General features: G+C 43.1%; 1 protein-coding gene across 2 annotated transcripts in view; it reads left to right on the forward strand.

Annotated features, from left to right (window-relative positions):
• Positions 1 to 5,962: 5,962 nt before the first annotated feature.
• The window catches only part of LOC140201121 (uncharacterized), a 63,200-nt gene continuing 46,402 nt past the window's right edge, over positions 5,963 to 22,760 (forward strand). For both annotated transcript variants that reach the window (XM_072264738.1, XM_072264739.1), the window contains exons 1-2: positions 5,963 to 6,072; positions 17,127 to 17,489. In XM_072264738.1, the coding sequence (XP_072120839.1) occupies positions 6,024 to 6,072; positions 17,127 to 17,489 (412 nt within the window). In that variant the 5' untranslated portion in view covers positions 5,963 to 6,023. The remainder of the gene's footprint in view (positions 6,073 to 17,126; positions 17,490 to 22,760) is intronic.

A 22,760-nucleotide genomic window follows, 5' to 3' on the forward strand; every position in this document is an offset into this window, starting at 1 on the left:
GATTAGATTTAAGGTCCAATGTGTTGTGCTGTAAATGAGTCCTCTGGGCCTGTGCACTGTGTGATGCACCAGAGAGTGTTGGGCTCGCAGGTTTTTAGAGCTCCAATGTGGTCTGCTGTAATGAGTTCTCTGAGCATGTGCAATGTGCCAGAGTTGGACTCTGAGGTTTACAGAGTTCCTGAGTTTGATTAGTTGTTGCTTAATGAGAATAATTAAAAATATAGAGTTCCTTGTGTTTACCTCAAGCAACTCACTCTTTGTAATGCGTTTTCCTGGTGCTTTCTGTTTTTTTACTTGTTAAATTTACTTAGATCAGCTCAGAGATTCTGTATTACTTTTATGATTTAAGTGGATGCCTGTTTAGTGCTGATTGCATGGTCCTGGTTTAGAGAATGTCACTTCTCACTGTGTTGTTCAGCCGAGCTCTGATGTTTTTTTGGAATTATTGTGAATAACCTATGGTCACTGTCTCTACATTAGTGTCTCTCTTTCCTCTACGCTTGGATTCTGATATTGCCAGTGCACTTTGTGACAGAAGGACTGTGTCATGTAATGGAGGCTGAACAGCAGTGTTTTGACATCAGTGCCTGGAGGCGAGACTGCCTTCTATTCTCAGTAAATGTACTGAGTCTATGTTGCAAATGTCCCCAGTCTATGCTCAGAGTGTACATTCTTTCTTTCTTTTCCAATATTTTTATTAATTTCTTACATAAAAGAATATAGAGTACAGTAGAATATATAATATATATATTGATTATAATATATTGAAATCACAGTTAAGGTGTAATTACCCCAATCCATATAAAATTAAGTTTAAACATAATATTGAAAAGAGATAATTATATTATTACAAAAAAAATCTAAACCCACTACCAGAAAAAACAGCTGTTTGGTTAAAAAAAAAGGAAAAGATCCATAACATATAGTAGAACATACTATTTGCCAACATCCGTGCTTAATAGCAGTCAAAGATTATGGGAATAATTCACAAAAGGTCCCCATAATATCAAAAAAATCTTGTCTAGGTTCGGAAATTGAACAGTGAATCTTCTCTAAATTAAAGCAAGACATAACATCATGTAACCAATGAGTATGAGTAGGTGGAGTGACATCCTTCCATTTAAGCATCAATGCCCTCCTGGCTGTAAGAGAAATAAAGGCCAAAATGTGCAGATCATGTGTCTCCAAAATAATATCATTTCCTCCAACAATACCAAATAAGGCCGTCAAAGGATTAGGTTTAAAATCTACTTTAAAATGCACTGAAAAAGTTTGAAATACTTCCTTCCAATATTTTTTAAGATTCGGACAAGTCCAAAACATATGGATTAATGAAGCTTCTCCAATATTACATCTATCATGAAAGGAAGATATATCTGAATAAAATCGAGACAGCTTATCTTTAGACACATGGACTCTATGAACCACTTTAAATTGTAGAAAGGAATGATGGGCACATAATGAAGAAGTATTAACTAATTAAAAAATTTCATTCCAAGTGTCCTCGGAAATGGAAATCTGTAAATTTTGTTCCCAAAGATTTTTAATTTTATCTAAAGGAATATTTCTCATTCCCAACAACATAGCATAGATGGAGAGTGACATAATAATTCAGAAACAAAGGTTCTGAACTTAAAGAGGGGTAACTTTGAAGGTATGAGACGTGAATTAGCTAAGATAGACTGGCAAATGACACTTAAAGGATTGATGGTGGATATGCAATGGCAAGCATTTAAAGGTTGCATGGATGAACTGCAACAAATGTTCATCCCAGTTTGGCAAAAGAATAAATCAAGGAAGGTAGTGCACCCGTGGCTGAGAAGAGAAATTAGGGATAGTATCAATTCCAAAGAAGAAGCATACAAATTAGCCAGAGAAAGTACTCACCTGAGGACTGGGAGAAATTCAGAGTTCAGCAGAGGAGGACAAAGGGCTTAATTAGGAAGGGGAAAAAAGATTATGAGAGAAAACTGGCAGGCAACATAAAAACGGACTGTAAAAGCTTTTATAGATATGTAAAAAGGAAAAGACTGGTAAAGACAAATGTAGGTCCCCTGCAGGCAGAAACAGGTGAGTTGATTATGGGGAGAAAGGACATGGCAGACCAATTGAATAATTACTTTGGTTCTGTCTTCACTAAGGAGGACATAAATAATCTTCCAGAAATAGTAGGGGACAGAGGGTCCAGTGAGATGGAGGAACTGAGCGAAATACATGTTAGTGGGGAAGTGGTGTTAGGTAAATTGAAGGGATTGAAGGCAGATAAATCCCCAGGGCCAGATGGTCTGCATCCCAGGGTGCTTAAGGAAGTAGCCCAAGAAATAGTGGATGCATTAGTGATAATTTTTCAAAACTCATTAGATTCTGGACTAGTTCCTGATGATTGGAGGGTGGCTAATGTAACTCCACTTTTTAAAAAAGGAGGGAGAGAGAAACCGGGGAATTATAGACCAGTTAGCCTAAAGTCGGTGGTGGGGAAACTGCTGGAGTCAGTTATCAAAGATGTGATAACAGCACATTTGGAAAGCGGTGAAATCATTGGACAAAGTCAGCATGGATTTGTGAAAGGAAAATCATGTCTGACGAATCCCATAGAATTTTTTGAGGATGTAACTAGTAGAGTGGATAGGGGAGAACCAGTGGATGTGGTATATTTGGATTTTCAGAAGGCTTTTGACAAGGTCCCACACAGGAGATTAGTGTGCAAACTTAAAGCACACGGTATTGGGGGTAAGGTATTGGTGTGGGTGGAGAGTTGGTTAGCAGACAGGAAGCAAAGAGTGGGAATAAACGGGACCTTTTCAGAATGGCAGGCGGTGACTAGTGGGGTACCGCAAGGCTCAGTGCTGGGACCCCAGTTGTTTACAATATATATTAATGACTTGGATGAGGGAATTAAATGCAGCATCTCCAAGTTTGCGGATGACACGAAGCTGGGTGGCAGTGTTAGCTGTGAGGAGGATGCTAAGAGGATGCAGGGTGACTTGGATAGGTTGGGTGAGTGGGCAAATTAATGGCAGATGCAATTTAATGTGGATAAATGTGAAGTTATCCACTTTGGTGGCAAAAATAGGAAAACAGATTATTATCTGAATGGTGGCCGATTAAGAAAAGGGGAGGTGCAACGTGACCTGGGTGTCATTATACACCAGTCATTGAAAGTGGGCATGCAGGTACAGCAGGCGGTGAAAAAGGCGAATGGTATGCTGGCATTTATAGCGAGAGGATTTGAGTACAGGAGCAGGGAGGTACTACTGCAGTTGTACAGGGCCTTGGTGAGACCGCACCTGGAGTATTGTGTGCAGTTTTGGTCCCCTAATCTGAGGAAAGACATCCTTGCCATAGAGGGAGTACAGAGAAGGTTCACCAGATTGATTCCTGGGATGGCAGGACTTTCATATGAAGAAAGAATGGATGAACTGGGCTTGTACTCGTTGGAATTTAGAAGATTGAGGGGGGATCTGATTGAAACGTATAAGATCCTAAAGGGATTGGACAGGCTAGATGCAGGAAGATTGTTCCCGATGTTGGGGAAGTCCAGAACGAGGGGTCACAGTTTGAGGATAAAGGGGAAGCCTTTTAGGACCGAGATTAGGAAAAACTTCTTCACACAGAGAGTGGTGAATCTGTGGAATTCTCTGCCACAGGAAACAGTTGAGGCCAGTTCATTGGCTATATTTAAGAGGGAGTTAGATGTGGCCCTTGTGGCTACGGGGGTCAGGGGGTATGGAGGGAAGGCTGGGGCAGGGTTCTGAGTTGGATGATCAGCCATGATCATAATAAATGGCGGTGCAGGCTCGAAGGGCCGAATGGCCTACTCCTGCACCTATTTTCTATGTTTCTATGTTTCTAAATATTAGAAATAGATGTATGTTGGAAGGGTTTCAAATTAAAAACGATATCAAGTAAATTTTTATCTGGACTTCTAGGAAATGCATGAACTTGAGAATGCAAAAAGTCTCTCATTTGTAAATATCAAAAGAAGTGATTTCTCGGTAGGCTATACTTAACTGACAATTGTTCAAATGAAGAGAGAGTATCTTCAACAAAGAAATCATAAAAACATTTAATACCCAATCTATTCCACTCTTTAAAAAATACATCAGACATAGACGGTTTAAAAGTGTACATTCTGAGCTTCTCCAATCTATCTTCTGAGTTTCTCCGTTCTGCTTTCCATGGACGTATGGACATTGGGTGGGTAGGAGGAATTAGCGTTTGAGTGTTTCTGAGTTGCTTTTAGCTGCTTTAGCACAACATTATGGGCTGAAGAGCCTGTTCCTGTTCTATGTTCTGTGTTCCCTCTCGAGTTCCCACGCCTCCCTCCCTGGTATGTGACAGCTGGAAAAGGATGTTGAAGCTGGAAGATGTCTTTTCTGCTGATGAGTTTAATGTAGGTAGTTCTAAGAGCACTCACCACACAATCTGAATGATAGAGGACACCCCGTTCAGGGAAAGGTTGTGGTAACCGGCATGCTCTGAAGATCAGTGCAGGAATGTAAGTGGAGACACGTGTCAGAGGTACTTTATCCCACACAGAAAGTGCTTGTGGCTGATGGTAAAGGCTATTACATTGGGGACATTTTAGAAACTGATACATTAGATAAACGCGTGGATGAAAGAAAAATTAAGCTTTATGGACTGTATCAGTGGGAAGGGTTACATGGATCTTGGAGGAGATTAAAAATTCAGCACAGTAATTTGGGCCGAAGGGCCTGTACTGTGCTGTACTATTCTATGAGGCCTCTGTTGGTCAGGATTGACCATGGATGTTGTGTCCTAGCTGTCTAGATACGCAAGCCTGGGGAGTACGACATGGAGAGCAAGCTGTTGCCTATGTAGCAAGCTCCCCCTCTGCACACATCTGATGAACTCAAAGTAACGGTACAGACCAAATCAGTTTGACAGCAGAAGTATCACGAGAATTACCAGTCAGCGTTGAACTCAACGTTGGATTGCCTTAGGGACTCCAGCGCCGGACTCTAAGTAATTCAGTGTAATGTGTAATGAATTGATCTGTAGGAACAGTTTGCAAGACAAGATTTTCATTGTACCTTGGTACTAGTGACAATAATAAACTAATAGAATCGGTTTGGCACACCATTGTGAGCTCTGTGTTCTGTGTCTCTGTTGTGTGCAGTTAGTTCTTCACTGACTCTGTTGTGTTTCTGTCTATTTATAATGAATGCCCACAAGCAAATGAAACTCTGGGTGGTGCATGGTGACAAATGTATCACTCATTCGTTCGTTATGTGCCGTGTTGTATGACGCGGGTGATCATGTTCTCATGACCATGATTGTTCTTGGCACATTTTTCCAGAGAAGCAGTATGCCGTTGCCTTCTTCTGGGCAGTGTCTTTCCAAGATAGTGTCACCCCAACCATTGTCAATACTCTTCAGAGATTGTCTGCCTGATGTCAGTGGTCACATATCCAGGAATTGTGATGTGTGCAAGTTGCTCATATGACCATCCACCCGTTTCTCCCATGGCTTCACATGGCTCTGATCAGGGGGAGGAGGTGGGCTAAGCAGGTGTTACACGTTGCCGAAGGGTGACCTGCAGACTAGTAGAGGCAAGGAGTACCAGACATACATATACTTTGAAGTTTTCATTAAGTGTCATACTGTCATACAGTGAAATGTCTATTTTGCCTGGTGTTGGGCCAGTGTTTGCAGCTTTACCAGGAGGAGCCTACTGTCAGGGAGGGGAAACAGTGTACTTGGCTTGTTTCTCACATTTCAATCTGTTAATGGTGTGTGGGCATAAGGAGTGAGTTTTAGTGACAGACATGTAAATGGAGAATGAAAAGATTCAGCTACTCTTGCAGTTTGTTTCTATTTGTTTAGCAGTTTCCACAGGGCTGCCCACTCTCCCCCATCACTTCCTCTTCACACCCTGTGCCTTTGTGCTGAAATAAGCATATGGGGAAATCAAAGGAGATTCAATCACTTGTGAAATACCAACAGGGAACATCGGGTCTGAATGAGCAGGAATTCAGTTTTTGAAGAACAAGCGAGAAGAAATGTTTGCAGCGATAATCACAACCTTGACTCTGTCCGTCTGTGCAGTGGGTAAGTAAATTCCCAGAGTGGGGTCACCCAGTCTGAGACTGGTTTCATCTGCCTTTGAGTTTATTTGACCAGTGGTGGGCAGTGGTACTGTGTACGGTTTTGGTACAGGAAGGATGTTATTAAACTAGAAAGAGAGCAAAAACGATCCACCAGGATGTTGTCAGGACCTGGGGCTCTGTGTCACAAGGACAGATTGGGGACTGTACCTCCCTCAGTCGCAGGACTCTGCAGAGAGTGATGCAGACAGCCCAACGCATCTGTAGTTGTGAACTTCCCCCTATTCAGGACATTTACAAAGACAGTTGTTTAAAAAGGGCCTGAAGGATCATTGGGGAGGCAAGTCACCACAATCACAAACTGTTCCAGCTGCCATCCGGGAAAAGGTTCTGTAGCATAAAAGCCAGGACCAACAGGCTCCGGTGCAGCTTCTTCCACCAAACCATCAGACTGATTAATTCACGCTGATGCAGTTGTATTTCTGTGTTATACTGACTGTCCTGTTGCACATAATATTTATTATAAATTACTATAAATTGTACATTGCACATTTAGATGGAGACATAACATCAATATTTTTACTTCTCATGTATATGAAGGATGTAAGTAATAAAGCCAGTGTCCTGACGAAGGGTCTCGGCCTGAAACGTCGACTGCACCTCTTCCTAGAGATGCTGCCTGGCCTGCTGCGTTCACCGACAACTTTGATGTGTGTTGCTTCAATTCAATTCAGATTGTGTACACTAGGAACTTCCGTCTTAAATATACCCACGGACTTGGACTCCACCGCAGTCTGTGGTAGATTCACACTACTCTCTGGCTAAAAATATTCCCCCTCATCTGTGTTCTAAAAGGTCGTCACTCAATTCTGAGGTTGTGCTCTCTAGTTCAAGATATCCCCACCATAAGAAACATCCTCTCCACATCCACCAATCTAGTCCTTTCAACATTCACTAGGTTTCAATGAGATTGCCACGCATTCTTCTAAATTCCAGTGAATACAGGTCAAAAGCTGCTAAATGCTTCTCATATCTGAAGCCATTCATTCCCAAAATCACCCTTGTGAACCTCCTCTGGACTCTCTCCAATGGCAACGTATTCTTTCTGAGATGTGGGGCACAATGCTGTTGACAATACTCCAGGTGTGGCCTGATTAGTGTCTTATAAAGGCTCAGCATTATCTCCTTGCTTTTATTTTCTATTCCCCTTGAAATAAATGCTAACATTGCATTTACCTTCTTTATCACAGACTCAACCTGTAAATTAACCTCACAACATGCTGGAGGAACTCAGCAGGTAGGGCAGCCTCATCCTGGGAGCAGATGCGGCAGAGACGGAGGAACTGGGAATAGGGAATGGCATGAGTTCCACCCAGCCCTCAAATTCACTTGGACCGTCTCGGACACTTCTCTTCCCTTTCTCAATCTCTCGGTCTCCATCTCTGGAGACAGACTGTCCACTGACATCTTTTATAAGCCCACTGACTCTCATAACTACCTCAACTATACCTCTTCCTGCCCTGCAACATGCAAAAGTGCCATTCCCTATTCCCAGTTCCTCCGTCTCCGCCGCATCTGCTCCCAGGATGAGGTTTTCCATTCTAGGACATCTCAAATGTCCTCTTTCTTTAAGGATCGTGGCTTCCCTTCTGCAGTCATCAATGATGCCCTCACCCGCATCTCCTCCATTTCCCACACATTGGACCTCACCCCATCCTCCCGTCACCACAACATGGACAGAGTTGCCCTTGTCCTCACCTACCACCCCACCAGCCTCCGGATCCAGCACATTATCCCCCGCAACTTCCGCCACCTTCAACAGGACCCCAGAAGTAAGCACGTATTTCCCTCTCCACCCCTCTCTGCTTTCCGCAGGGATCATTCCCTCCGCGACTTCCTGGTCCACACGTTCCCTCCCCATGGATCTCCCACCCGGCACTTATCCCTGTAAGCGTAAGTGCTACACCTGTCCCTACACCTCCTCTCTTGCCACCATTCAGGGCTCCAAACAGTCCTTCCAAGTGAGGCAACACTTCACTTGTGAGTCTGTTGGGGTCATCTATTGCATCCGGTGCTCCCGGTGCAGCCTCCTCTACATCAGTGAAACCCGACGCAGATTGGGGGACTGCTTCATCGAGCACCTCCGCTCCGTCCGCCACAACAGACAGGATCTCCCAGTAGCCACCCACTTCAACTCTGTTTCCCACTCCCATTCAGATATGTCCATACATGGCCTCCCCTACTGCTATGATGAGGCCAAACTCAGGTTGGAGGAGCAACACCTCATATACCGTCTAGGTAGTCTCCAGCCCCTTGAACATAGAATATGAACATAGAATTCTCCAACTTCTGGTAATTCCCTCCCCCTCCCTTCCCCTATCCCTATGTCACTCTGCCCCCTCCCCCAGCTGCCTATCACCTCGCTCTTGGTTCCCCCTCCTTCTACTACCCATTGTGTTTTTCCCTATTCCTTCTTCACCTTTCCTGCCTATCCCCTCCCTGATTCTCCACCCCACCCCTTTATCTTTCCCCTTACTGGTTTTTTACCTGGAACCTACCAGCCTTCTCCTTCCCACCCTCCCCCCACCTTCTCTATAGGGCCTCTGCCCCTTCCCGCTACAGTCCTAACAAAGGGTTCCGGCCCGAAACATTGACTGATTGTTTCCACGGATGCTGCCCGACCTGCTGAGTTCCTCCAGCGTGTTGTGAGTGTTGCTTTGACCCCAGCATCTGCAGATTATTTTCTGTAAATTAACCTTCTGGGAGTCTTGCACAAGGACTCCTAAGTCCTTCAGCACATCTGATGTTTGAACATTCTCCCCAATTAGATAATATTCCGCACTATTGTTCCTTTCACCAAAATGCTTTATCAGACATTTCCCAAAACTGTATTCCATCTGCCACTTTTTTGCTCATTCTTCAAATTTGTCTAAGTCCTGCTGCGATTGCATTGCTTCCTCAGCACTACCTACCCCTCCACCTATCTTTGGATCACCTGCAAACTTTCCACAAAGCCATCAATTCCATTATCCAAAGCACTGTCAAACAACGTGAGAAGTTGTGGTCCCAATACTGACGCCTGAGGAACACCACTAGTCACTGGCAGCCAACTAGAAAAAGCCACTTTTACTCCCATTCACTGCCTCCTGCCTGTCAGCCATTCCTCTATCCATGCAAGTATCTTTCTTGCAAAGCCATAGGATTTTACCTTGCTAAGCAGCCTCGTGTGTGGCACCTTATCAAATGCCTTCTGAAAATCCAAGTAAATGACATTAACTGCCTCTCCTTTGTCCACCCTGCTTGTTACTTCCTTGAAGAAGTCTAACAGATTTGTCAAGCAAGATTTCCCGTCTCAGAAACCATGCTGACCTTGACTTATTTTATCATTAGTCTCCAAGTACCCTGAAACCTTATCCTTCATAATAGACTCCAACAATTTCTAAACCACTGAATTTAGGCTAACTGGCCTGTAATTTCCTTTGTTTTGCCTTCCTCCCTTCTTCCAGAGTGGAGAGGAATTTGCAGTCTTTCAGACCACCAGGACCATGCCAGAACCAAGTAATTCTTGAAAGATCATGACCAATGCACCCATTATAGACAATAGGTGCAGGAGTAGGCCATTCAGCCCTTCGAGCCAGCACCACCATTCACTGTGATAATGGCTGATCATCCACAATCAGTACCCCGTTCCTGCCTTCTCCCCATATCCCTTCACTCCGCTATCTTTAAGAGCTATCTCTGCAGCAACCTCTTTCAGGACTCTGGGATGTAACCATCTGGTCCAGATGGCTTATCCACCTTAAGACCTCTGAATTTGCCTAGCACTTTTTCCTTTCTAATAGCAATGGCACTCACTCTTGCTCCCTGACTCTCATAGCCCTCTGGCACACAGGTAGTGTCTTCCACAGTGAAGGGAGATGCAATGCACCCATTAAGTTCATCTGCAATTTCTTTGTCCCCCATTACAACCTCACCAACATCAGTTCTCAGTGACCCAATATCAACTCTCACCTCCCTTTTATTCTTTATATAACTGAAAAACATTTAGTGTCCTTCTTTATATTATTGGCTAGTTTGCCCTCATATTTTATCTTTTCCCTTCTTAATAGCTTTTTTAGATGCCTTTTGTTGGATTTTCAAAAGCTTCCCAATTATCCAACTTCTCACTCACTTTTGCTACTTATATGCCTTTTCCTTGGCTTTTATGCGGTCCTTAACTTCCCTTGCCAGTCATAGTTGCCTACCTCTGCCATTTGAGAACAACTTCCTCTGTGGGACATATCTATTCTGCGCCTTGTGAACTATCCCCAGAAACTTCAGCCATCTGTGTTTTGCCGTCATCACTGGCAGTATCCTCCTCCAATCCACGTGAACAAGCTCTTCTCTCAAGCCTCTGTAATTCCCTTTATTTCATTGTAATACTGATACATGGGACCTATGCTTCTCCTCCTTAAACTGCAGTATGAATTCTGTCATATTATAATCACCCCCTCCTAAGTATTCCTTTACATTTAGTTCCCTAATAAGATCTGGGTTATTACACAACTTCCAATCTAAGATTGTCTTTCCCAGAGTAGGCTCAACCACAAGAAGCTCTAAAAAGCCATCTCATCAGCATTCAACAACTTCTCTCTCTTGCAATCCGACACCAACCTGATTTTCCCAATCTACTTTCATATTGAAGTCCCCCATTCCAATTGTGTCATTACCCTTATTACATGTCTTTTCCAGCTTGCTTTAAAATATCAACCCCACATCTCGGCTACTGTTTGGAGGCCTATATATTATTCCTATCATGTTTTTTTTCACCCATGTGGTTTCTTAATTCCACTCATAAAGATTCAATATTTTTGATGCCATGTCACCTGTTTCTAAAGATGTAATTTCATCTCTTACCAACAGATCCATACCACTGTCTGCCTGTCCTTTCGATACAAAGTATATCCTTTGATGTTAAGCTCTCAACTAATGGCCTTCTTTCAGCCACGACTCAGTGATGCCCAGAACGTCATACCGACCAATCTCTAATTGCGCCATGAGTTTGTTCATTGTATTCAGAATGCCAGGCACATTTAAAGACAGCACCTTCAGTCTCTCCAGCAAAACTGAAAATTACATTGCCCCTGTTACCCAAATACAGAAAGTTCCTTTTTACAATCAATATTTCCTTAAGGTTGCAATAGCCGAGGGTAATAATGGGGGCAAGCTCCCAGTAGCTATTAGATGCTCCCAGTGGCATTTGCCTCATTTAGCCTCTGGCAACCAAGTCCAGCTCTTGTCCTTCATGTGTGATTTAGCAACTAAGCCCAGAGGAAACATTTCTACTAACAGGAGAAAAGGCACAGGTGGATTACTAGCATCTTAAAACCAGTTGCATCGGGCAAATGGGGCTTGTCAACCATTATCAGTGCAGGGAGTAATCCTTGGAGGAAAAATACGGAGCTGGATTCCCAAAGGTAATCCTATGTTGAGTTCAATGCTGACAGGCAACTCCTGCAATGCTGCTGGTGTCAAACTGCATTGATCTCTGCCGGTCCTTTGAATTTATCAGATGCATGGAAAGGGGGAGCCCACTGCATCGACAACAGCGTGCTTTCCATATTGAACTGCCCTGACTTGCATATCTAGACAGCTACAATGCAGCCTCCAAAACCCCCAACCTTTGTGTAATCAGAAAACTTCGTAACCCATCACTCCACTTCCTTATCCAGGTCATTTATAAAAATCATGAAGAGTAAGGGTCCCAGAACAGATCCTTGAGGCACACCACTGGTCACCGACCTCCATGCAGAATATGACCCGTCTACAACCACTCTTTGCCTTCTGTGGGCAAGCCAGTTCTGGATCCACAAAGCAAAGTCCCTTTGGATCCCATGCCTCCTTACTTTCTCAATAAGCCTTGCATGGGGTACCTTATCAAATGCCTTGCTGAAATCCATATACACTACATCTACTGCTCTTCCTTCATCAATGTGTTTAGTCACATCCTCAAAAAATTCAATCAGGCTCATAAGGCACGACCTGCCCATGAAAAAGTCATGCTCACTATTCCTAGTCATATTATACCTCTCCAAATGTTCATAAATCCTGCCTCTCAGTATCTTCTCCATCAACTTACCAACCACTGAGATAAGACTCACTGGTCTATAATTTCCTGGGCTAACTCTACTCCCTTTCTTGAATAAAGGAACAACATCTGCAACCCTCCGATCCTCCGGAACCTCTCCCGCCCCCATTGATGATGCAAGGATCATCTCCGGAAGCTCAGCAATCTCCTCCATTACCTCCTATAGGAGCCTGGGGTACATCTCATCCGGTCTCAGCGACTTATCCAACTTGATGCTTTTCAAAAGCTCCAGCACATCCTCTTTCTTAATATCTACATGCTCAAACATTTCAGTCTGCTGCAAGTCATCACTACAATCACCAAGATCTTTTTCCATAGTGAATACTGAAGTAAAGTATTCATTAAGTCTGCTATTTCCTCCGGTTCTATACACACTTTCCCACTGTCTCACTTGATAGGTCCTATTCTTTCACGTCTTATCCTCTTGCTCTTCACATATTTGTAGAATGCCTTGGGGTTTTCCTTAATCCTGCCCGCCAAGGCCTTCTTATGGCCCCTTCTGGCTCTCCTGATTTCCTTCTTAAACTCCTTCCTGTTAGCCTTATGATCTTCTAGATCTCTAATATTATCTAAATCTCTGAACCTTTCGTAAGCTTTTCTTTTCTTCTTGACAAGATTTACTACAGCCTTTGTACACCATGGTTCCTGTACCCTACCAAAATTTCCCTGTCTAATTGGAATGTACCTATGCAGAACTCCAAACAAATATCCCCTGAACATTTGCCACATTTCTTTCGTACCTTTCCCCGAGAACATCTGTTCCCAATTTAAGCTTCCAAGTTCCTGACTGATGGCCTCATGATTCCCCTTACTCCAATTAATTGCTTTTCTACCTTGTCTGTTCCTGTCTCTGTCCAATGCTATTGTAAAGGAGATAGAATTATCATCACTATCTCCAAAATGCTCTACGACTGAGAGATCTAACACCTGACCAGCTTCATTTCCCAATACCACATCAAGTACAGTCTCTCCTCTTGTAGGCTTATCTACATACTGTGTCAAGAAACCTTCCTGAACACACCTAACAAACTCTATCCCATCTAAACCCCTCGCTCTAGGGGCATGCCAACTGATATTTGGGAAATTAAAATCTCCCACCACGACAACTCTGATATTATTACACCTTTCCAGGATCTGTTTCCCTATCTGCTCCTCGATATCCCTGTTACTATTGGGCAGCCTATAAAAAAACAACCAGTAGAGTTATTGACCCCTTCCTGATGTGATCTCGATGCATCGCAGACTCATATGGCAACTGCTCTGCCCAAGACTGCATTAAAATTGTAGAGTTGTGAACACAACCCAGTTCATGGCAAAAGCCACCCTCCCTCCATACACTTCTCAATGCCTCGGGAAAGCAGACAACATAATCAAAAACCCCTCCTACCCTGAACATATTTATGTTCTCCCCAATTCCTATGGGAAAATATTTATTAGGGATAAAAAGAAACTATGCAGTACAATTTCTATTCTATGATAAAATTCTTGAATGGACCTCTTGTATAATAAAGATGAACCCCTGATCTCTCACTCTAATGTCACATTAATGTCTACCTACCCTGCACTTCTCACTCAATGTCAATAACACCAAGGAACTGAGTGTAGACTTCTGGCGAGGGAAACCAGTGGTCCACAAGCCAGTAATCAGTGGAGGATCAGAGGTGAAGTAAATTTAAATTCCAGTGTGTCGCTATCTCAGAAGAACTATCCTGGAAACACCACATAAATATAATTGCGATGGAAGCACACCAGCGTCTCTACTTCCTCAGGGGATAACTATACTCAATTAAGGACTCTTTGTTTGTTATTTCATGCTGATTATTTATTGCTATTTATTTATATTTGCATTTGCACAGTTTGTTGTCCATCAATCCTGTTTACAGTTACTGTTCTATAGATTTGCTCAGTATGCCCACAGAGAAAGAATCTGAGGGTTGTATGTGCTGACGTCTATGCACTCGGACAATAAACCTCAATTTGAACTTTGAAACTTGAACTTTCTCTGTAATTTTGATGCTACTTTTTGCAATGCATTGTTGCATTTTCTTGATGTGCTCGTGGTTGGAAAGATCTCTCTGGAAGATATGCAGAGCAAAGTTTTGTCCTGGATGCTGGGCACTAGCCTCTGTAGCATCCAGGACATCTTCAGTGAGCGATGTGAATACAAGGTGGAATCCATGATGAAGGTCCCACAGCTGCTAGGACAAGACTTCTCCTCATTGCTCCCATCAAGGATAAGGTTCAGAAGCCTGAAGGCACATACTCGCTGATTCAGGAACAGCTTCTGCCCTCTGCCATCCAATTTCTTAATGGACATTGAACCCATGAACACTACCTCACTACTGTTTCTTTCTCTTTTTGCACTGCTTAACTTAATTTCTAAAATATATATACGTCTTACAGTAATTCATAGTTTTTATAGTTATATATTGCAGTGTACTGCTGCCACATAACAACAAATCTCACAACTTATGTCAGCAATATTAAACTTGCTTCTGATTCTGGTTTACTGTAACTTTTTTTTTTTTTCGGCATCCGTTAGTCTCGTGAGACCATGGATTTGCGCCTTGGAAGGTTTCCAGGGCGCAGGCCTGGGCAAAGTTTTATGGAAGACCGGCAGATGCCCATGCTGCAAGTCTCCCCTCTCCACGCCACCAATATTGTCCAAGGGAAGGGTACTAGGGCCGATACAGCTTGGCACCGGTGTCGTCACAGAGCAATGTGTGGTTAAGTGCCTTGCTCGAGGACACAAAATGTTGCCTCCGCTGAGGCTCGAACTAGCGACCTTCAGATCACTAGACCAACGCCTTAACCATTTGACCACGTGCCAACAACTGTAACTTGATGCATAATTAAGACTATAAAACCGTCAGATATAGGACCAGAATTAGGCAATTTGGCCCATTGGGTCTACTCCACCATATAAACATGGCTGATCTATTTTCCTCTCAGCCCAAATCTCTTGCCTTCTTCCCTTATACCTTCATGCCCTGACTAATCAAGAATCTATCAACCTCTGCCAAAAATACACATAAAGACGGCCTCCACAGCTGCCAGTGGCAATGAATTCCACAGATTCAACGTTCTCTGGCTAAAGAAATTCCTCCATACCTACCTCCATTCTAAAAGGACGCCCCTCTATTCTGAGGCTGTGTCCACTGATCTTAGACTCTCACACTATAAGAAACATCCTCTCTACATCTACTCTTTTGTGGCCTTTCAACAGGTTTCAATGAAGTCACCACTGAATTCTAGTGAGTACAGGGACAGAGACTTCAAACACTCTTCATATGACAAGCCCTTCAATCCCAGAATCATTGTCATGAATCTCCTTTGAGGTGTCTCCAATATCAACACATCTTGTCTTAGATAAGGGGTACAAAACTGCTCACAATACTCCGTGAGGCCTCACCCGTGCTTTATAAATCCTCAACATTACATTCTTGCTGTTATACTCTGGTCCTCTTTAAATGAAAGCTAACATTGCCTTGGCCTTCCTCATCAGCAACTCACCTTGCAAATTAACCTTTAGGGAATCCTGCATGAGGGCTCAAGTCCTTTTGCACCTCAGATTTTGAATTTTCTCTCCATTTAGAAAATAGTCTACCCTTTTATTTATTCTACCGAAGTGTATGATCATACACTTTCTGACACTGTATTTCATCTGCCACTTCTTTGTCCATTCTCCTAATCTGCCCAAGTCCTTCTGTAGCCTCTCTTCTTCCTTAAAACTACCCACCTCTCCATCTACCTTCATACTGTCTGCAACCTTTTCAGCAAAGCCATCAATTCCATCTTCCATGTCACAGACATTTAACATAAAAAGAATTGGTCCCAACACAGACCGCTGTGGAACAACACTAGTCAATGCAGCCGACCAGAAAAGGCTCCCTATATTCCTATTCTTTTCCTCCTGCCAATACTCTATCCATGCTAGTATCTTTCCTGTAATACCATGGGCCCTTAACTTGTTAAGCATCCTCATGTGTGGCACCTTGTCAAAGCCTTCAAAAATCCAAGTACACAACATCCACTGGTTCTAGTTTGCCCATCCTGCTTGTTTTTTCTTCAAAGAATTCCAGCAGATTTCTCAGGCAAGATTTTCCTTCAGGAAACCATGCTGACTTTTGCCTATTTTGTCATGTGCCTCCAAATGCCCTGAAACTTCATCCTTAACAATGGAGTCCAACATCTTCAAAACCACTGAGGTCAAGCTTACTGGCCTATAATTTCCTTTCTTCTGCCTCTCTCCCTTCTTGAAGAGTGGAGTGACATTTGCAATTCTTAGTGCAGTGTATAAAATTTTACATTGGCCAGGATTTGTGTATTCTCATTCAATATTTCTACTTTAGATAGAGGTATTTAAAATTATGAGGGTGATGGATAGAGTTGACGTGGATAGGCTTTTTCCATTGAGAGTGGGGGAGATTCAAACAAGAGGACATGAGTTGAGAGTTAAAGGGCAAAAGTTTAGGGGTAACATGAGGGGGAACTTCTTTACTCAGAGAGTGGTAGCTGTGTGGAATGAGCTTCCAGCAGAAGTGGTTGAGGCAGGTTCGATGTCACTTAAAGTTAAATTGGACAGGTATATGGACAGGAAAGGAATGGAGGGTTATGGACTGAGTGCAGGTCGGTGGGACTAGTTGAGAGTAAGAGTTCAGCACGGACTAGATGGCCTGTTTCCGTGCTGTAATTGTTATATGGTTATATGTTATATATGGTTACTTCTGTGCTGGCTGCAGCAACCAGGAGATTGTAAGTCGGTTCAGAACAAAGTGAGAGAACTGAGCTCAGGATGGAAACAGTTACACTGCAAGTTGATATTCAATGTGCAAAAATATTCATAAATATTTTTTGTAAATTTCAAATTATTACAATGGTTTTTTGGGGTTCTTTATCTGTCTTGACCTTCAGTTGTTTACTGCCCACAGGTGTAAATGCAGGGACAGTCCTGATCCAATCACCAGGAGCTGTGAAGGTGCATGAAGCTGGAATGGTGCAGATACAGTGTGACCTGCAGAGTGACAACATGGAATACACTGTGGATAAATATGATGTACACTGGTACAAGTCACGCAATAAACAGACAGATAAAGTATTTGTAGTTACTCTTCGCGCTAACGGCGAAGTTTCCAGATCACGGAGCTTCTCCAATCGATTTCATGTTTCCAGGAATGTTACTGCTAACAGCTACTCCCTGACCATCAGCAACGTGAAGCTCACTGACTCTAAGCTTTACATCTGTGGCATTTGGGGGTCGGTCTTTGGAAAGGGAACCCAGCTGAATGTGACCAGTGAGTACTTCATGTTGGTTGTATTTCTAGTCATGTCTCTGTACAATTAAGACTGACACCATGTTTTTAGTTTTATAGAAATACCTGTAAATATTAGTTTCTGCTGCAGAATAAAGAGTGGGACAAACTGATTTTTTTTAATGAATGAGGTGGATGACTCTTCACTGGCTCATTGACATTTAACATAAAAAGGATTGGTCCCAACACAGACCCCTGTGGAATCAGGTAATTAGGGGTAATCAGGGAAAGAGGATAAATACTGCTATTGCCAGTGATTTCCGTGTCTGTGAATAGACGAATGCAAGGTGAGGGACAACCATTGCACGGACTCGGGTGCTGAAAAACAAAAGCACCCAGAGGAATAGCAGATACTATCTGAATAAAACAGGACATTGACTGGACTACAGGCATCATTAAAACAATGTATTATGAGGAGATTTTGGCCCCTTATCTCATTGGAGAACATCAATAAACTCTTCCCCTCTCATCTTAAACCTATGCACTCCAATATTTGACATTTGTACCCTGGTAAAAGTCCAGCTAAACTCACAAAATGCTGGAGGAACTCAACAGATCAGACAACATCTATGGAGAGGAAGATAGAGTGAACATTTTGGGCTGACACCCTAATGAAAGATCTTGGATAAAAATGTTCACTCTTTTTTGCTCATCAGAAATGCTGCCAGATCTGCTGAACCCACCCCCAGTATTGTGTAGTTTACTCTGTTTTTTCAATGTCTGCAGGAAGTTACCCCCTTCTTCTATTCTGCACTCTGGCCTCTTACATCTTCTGGAGCATGCTGATATTAAGGGAGAGGAGGTGTTGGAGTTGTTAAAATACATTAGGACAGATAAGTCCCCGGGGCCTAACAGAATATTCCCCAGGCTGCTCCACGAGGCGAGAGAAGAGATTGCTGAGCCTCTGGCTAGGATCTTTATGTCCTCGTTGTCCACGGGAATGGTACCAGAGGATTGGAGGGAGGCGAATGTTGTTCCCTTGTTCAAAAAAGGTAGTAGGGATAGTTCGGGTAATTATAGACCAGTGAGCCTTACGTCTGTGATGGGAAAGCTGTTGGAAAAGATCCTTAGAGATAGGATCTATAGGCATTTAGAGAATCATGGTCTGATCGGGGACAGTCAGCATGGCTTTGTGAAGGGCAGATCGTGTCTAACAAGCCTGATAGAGTTCTTTGAGGAGGTGACCAGGCATATAGATGAGGGTAGTGCAGTGGATGTGATCTATATGGATTTTAGTAAGGCATTTGACAAGGTTCCACACAGTAGGCTTATTCAGAAAGTTAGAAGGCATGGGATCCAGGGAAGTTTGGCCAGGTGGATTCAGAATTGGCTTTCCTGCAGAAGGCAGAGGGTGGTGGTGGAGGGAGTACATTCAGATTGGAGGATTGTGACTAGTGGTGTCCCACAAGGATCTGTTCTGGGACCTCTACTTTTCGTGATTTTTATTAACGACCTGGATGTGGGGGTGGAAGGGTGGGTTGGCAAGTTTGCAGACGACACAAAGGTTGGTGGTGTTGTAGATAGTGTAGAGGATTGTCAAATATTGCAGAGAGACATTGATAGGATGCAGAAGTGGGCTGAGAAGTGGCAGATGGAGTTCAGCCCAGAGAAGTGTGAGGTGGTACACTTTGGAAGGACAAACTCCAAGGCAGAATACAAAGTAAATGGCAGGATACTTGGTAGTGAGGAGGAGCAGAGGAATCTCGGGGTACATGTCCACAGATCCCTGAAAGTTGCCTCACAGGTGGATAGGGTAGTTAAGAAAGCTTATGGGGTGTTAGCTTTTGTAAGTCGAGGGATAGAGTTTGAGTCGCGATGTAATGATGCAGCTCTATAAAACTCTGGTTAGGCCACACTTGGAGTATTGTGTCCAGTTGTGGTCACCTCACTATAGGAAGGATGTGGAAGCATTGGAAAGGGTACAGAGGAGATGTACCAGGATGCTGCCTGGTTTAGAGAGTATGCATTATGATCAGAGATTAAGGGAGCTAGGGCTTTACTCTTTGGAGAGAAGGAGGGTGAGAGGAGACATGATAGAGGTGTACAAGATAATAGGAGGAATAGATAGAGTGGATAGCCAGCACCTCTTCCCCAGGGCACCACTGCTCAATACAAGAGGACATGGCTTTAAGGTAAGGGGTGGGAAGTTCAAGGAGGATACTAGAGGAAGGTTTTTTACTCAGAAAGTAGTTGGTGCATGGAATGCACGGCCTGGGTCAGTGGTGGAGGCAGATACACTAGTGAAGTTTAAGAGACTACTAGACAGGTATATGGAGGAATCTAAAGTGGGGGCTTATATGGGAGGCAGGGTTTGAGGGTCGGCACAACATTGTGGGCCGAAGGGCCTGTACTGTGCTGTACTATTCTATATTCTATGTTCTATGTTCTCACCTGCCTATCACCTCCCCCTGAGTCACCTCCTCCTTCCCTTTCTCCTATGGTCCACTCTCTCCTATCAGATTCCTTCTTTTCCAGACTATTATCTTTCCCACCCACCTGGCTTCACCTATTGCCTTCTGCATCCTACTCCTCCTTCCTTGCCAGTCCTGATGAAGGGTCTCCACCCAAAACATCAACTGTTTATTCACTTCCACAGATGCTGTCTGACTGCTGAGTTCCTTCAGCATTTTCTATGTTACTCTAAATTTCCAGCATTTGCAGACTTTCTCGTGTTTTTGGTCTGCAAATTCCCTTGTGTTTCTCTCTCGACCCTTTCTATGTCTTACATGACTAGACTCGCAGCTCAGTCTCTGATTCTCTGGAGAAAGCAATCCAAGTCATTCCAAACTCCCCTTATAACTATAGCTCTGCAATCCAGGCCACATCCTGGTGAACCTCTTCTGCATCCTCTCCAAAGACTCCACAACCTTCTTGTAATGGGGCAACCAGAATTGCACAGGAAATGTTCCCCAAGCAGAACTTCACACAGTTGCTGCATGACTCCTTGGGCATATACATTTTGTACCTGTAATCATAAATACAAGAGATTCTGCAGCTAATGGAAATGCAGAGCAACACACACAGACAATGCTGGAGGGACTCGGTAGGTCAGGCAGCATCTATGGAGAGGAATAAAGAGTCAATGTTTCAGACCGAAACCCTTCTTTAGGGCTGCTTTGCCATTTTCAGTTAACAATGGATTTTTACCTGTACCCCAGTATTCCAAATGGTCCATCCAGTTACTATATGCTGTCACGTAGATTTAACCTCCCAAAGTTTAGCAACTCACACTTGTAGAGATTGATCTCTCTTTCCCGATCTTCAGCCCAGATCTGCAACATGGATCCCTCAGTACCCATTGACACTCTTTTAAACAATGCCACATATTTCTATTTTTGTGTCACCTGCAAACTAACATATCGGCCCACATATATTTTCAACCAATATCACAAAAATACAGAGGCCCTTTTGAAAACCACTTGTCACAGTAACCAGCCCTTCACCACTTCCCTGTCCTCTATGGTCAAACCAGTTTTGAATCTAATCTTGAGTTGCAGGGGGATGGGAACCAGGCTGACAGGGCAGCTAATGGAGTGATTTTCGAGAATGATATTGTGAAGCCTACATACAAATTTAGGAATCAAATTTTCAATCATGGTGGGACTAATGGTCTGAGCTGCACACATTCCAATACAAGGAGTATCGTAGGAAAGGCAGATGAGCTTAGGGCATGGGTCAGTGTGTAGAATTCTGATATTGTGGCCATTAATCAGATTGTTGCAGGAGGGCAGGACTTGCAGGTCAATGTTCTACAATTCTGTTATTTTAGATGTGACAGAGTGGGATACATTAAAGGGGGAGGGGTAACGTTACTAGTCAGGAAAATGACACAGCATTGCTCAGTCAGGACAGGTGTGAAAACTCATCTACTGAACCTACATGGGTGGAAAGACAAATAGGTAATGGATGATCCCATTATGTTATAGACCACCGAATTGTTAGAGGGATTTAGAGAAGCATATTTGAAGAGAGATCACAGACTGTTGCAAGAAACATAAGATTGTGATAGTAGATGATATTAACTTTCCATATATTGATTTGGCATCCCATACTGTAAAAGGGTTGGATGGGAAAGAGTTTGTCAAATGTTTTCTGGAAACTTTCCTTCATCAATGTATAGAGATTCCACCAAGAGAGAGTGATACTGCATCTGTCATTAAAGTTCAAAGTAAATTTCTTATCACAGTACATATATGTCACCATATACTACCTTGGGATTCATTTTCCTGTGCGTATACACAGTAATTACAAAGAAACACAATACAGTCACTGAAAAATCACACACAAGACGAACAAAATACAACAAACTGTGCAAATACAAAAAGATTAAAAAAACAAAAAAGAAAACAACAAATATCAAGAACATGAGATGAAGAGTCTGAAAGTTGTGGGAACAGTTCAGAGATGGGGTGAGTGAAGTTGGCTGAAGTTATTCCCTCTGGTTCAAGAGTCTGATGGTTGTGGTGATAACTGTTCCTAAATCTGGTGGGGTGGGTCCTGAGGCTCTTGTACCTCCTTCCTGATAGCAGCAGTGAGAAAAGAGCATGGTCTGGATGGGGACGAGACAGGGCAGGTGACAGAGGTGTGTGCGGGAATCACTTTGGATCTAGTGATTATATTTCCATTAGTTTCAAGATAATTATGAAGAAAGGTAAGTCTGGTCCATGGGTTGAGATTCTAAATTGGAGAAAGGCCAGTTACCATATATAATGGATACGGCAAAAGTGAAAAGGGGCAGGATGTTTTCTGGCATCGGTGTTCTTGTAAAATGCCTCAATTTATAACTCATCACTTCAGCCACACAAAATTTGTGGAATTCTCTGCCCAATGAAGCAGTGGAGTCTACGTCAGTAAATACATTTAAGACAAGGTCGGATAGATTTTTGCATAGTAGGGGAAGTAAGGGTTATGAGGAAAAGGCAGGTCGGTGGAGATGAGTCCATGGTCAGATCAGCCATAATCTTATTGAATGGCAGAGCAGGCTCAACAGGCCAGGAGGCCGACTCCTGCTCTTATTTCTATGTTCTTATATTCTTATGTAAAACAGTGCTGACTGTTCCTATTAAATTTATGTTAGATTCTGTTGCTAAGGATCTTCTCTAGTCATTTCTCTATGACAAATGTCAGGCTCACCAGCCTATAATTTCCAGGTTTTCTTCTGATGCCCTTCATAAACAGAGGAATAAATTGTCCTCTCTTCACTCACTTGGGATCTCACCTGTGGCTAAAGAGGACACAAAAATCTCCTCTTTT

The sequence above is a fragment of the Mobula birostris genome, chromosome 8 (genome assembly GCF_030028105.1).
Source record: "Mobula birostris isolate sMobBir1 chromosome 8, sMobBir1.hap1, whole genome shotgun sequence".
NCBI classification, from domain to species: domain Eukaryota; kingdom Metazoa; phylum Chordata; class Chondrichthyes; order Myliobatiformes; family Myliobatidae; genus Mobula; species Mobula birostris.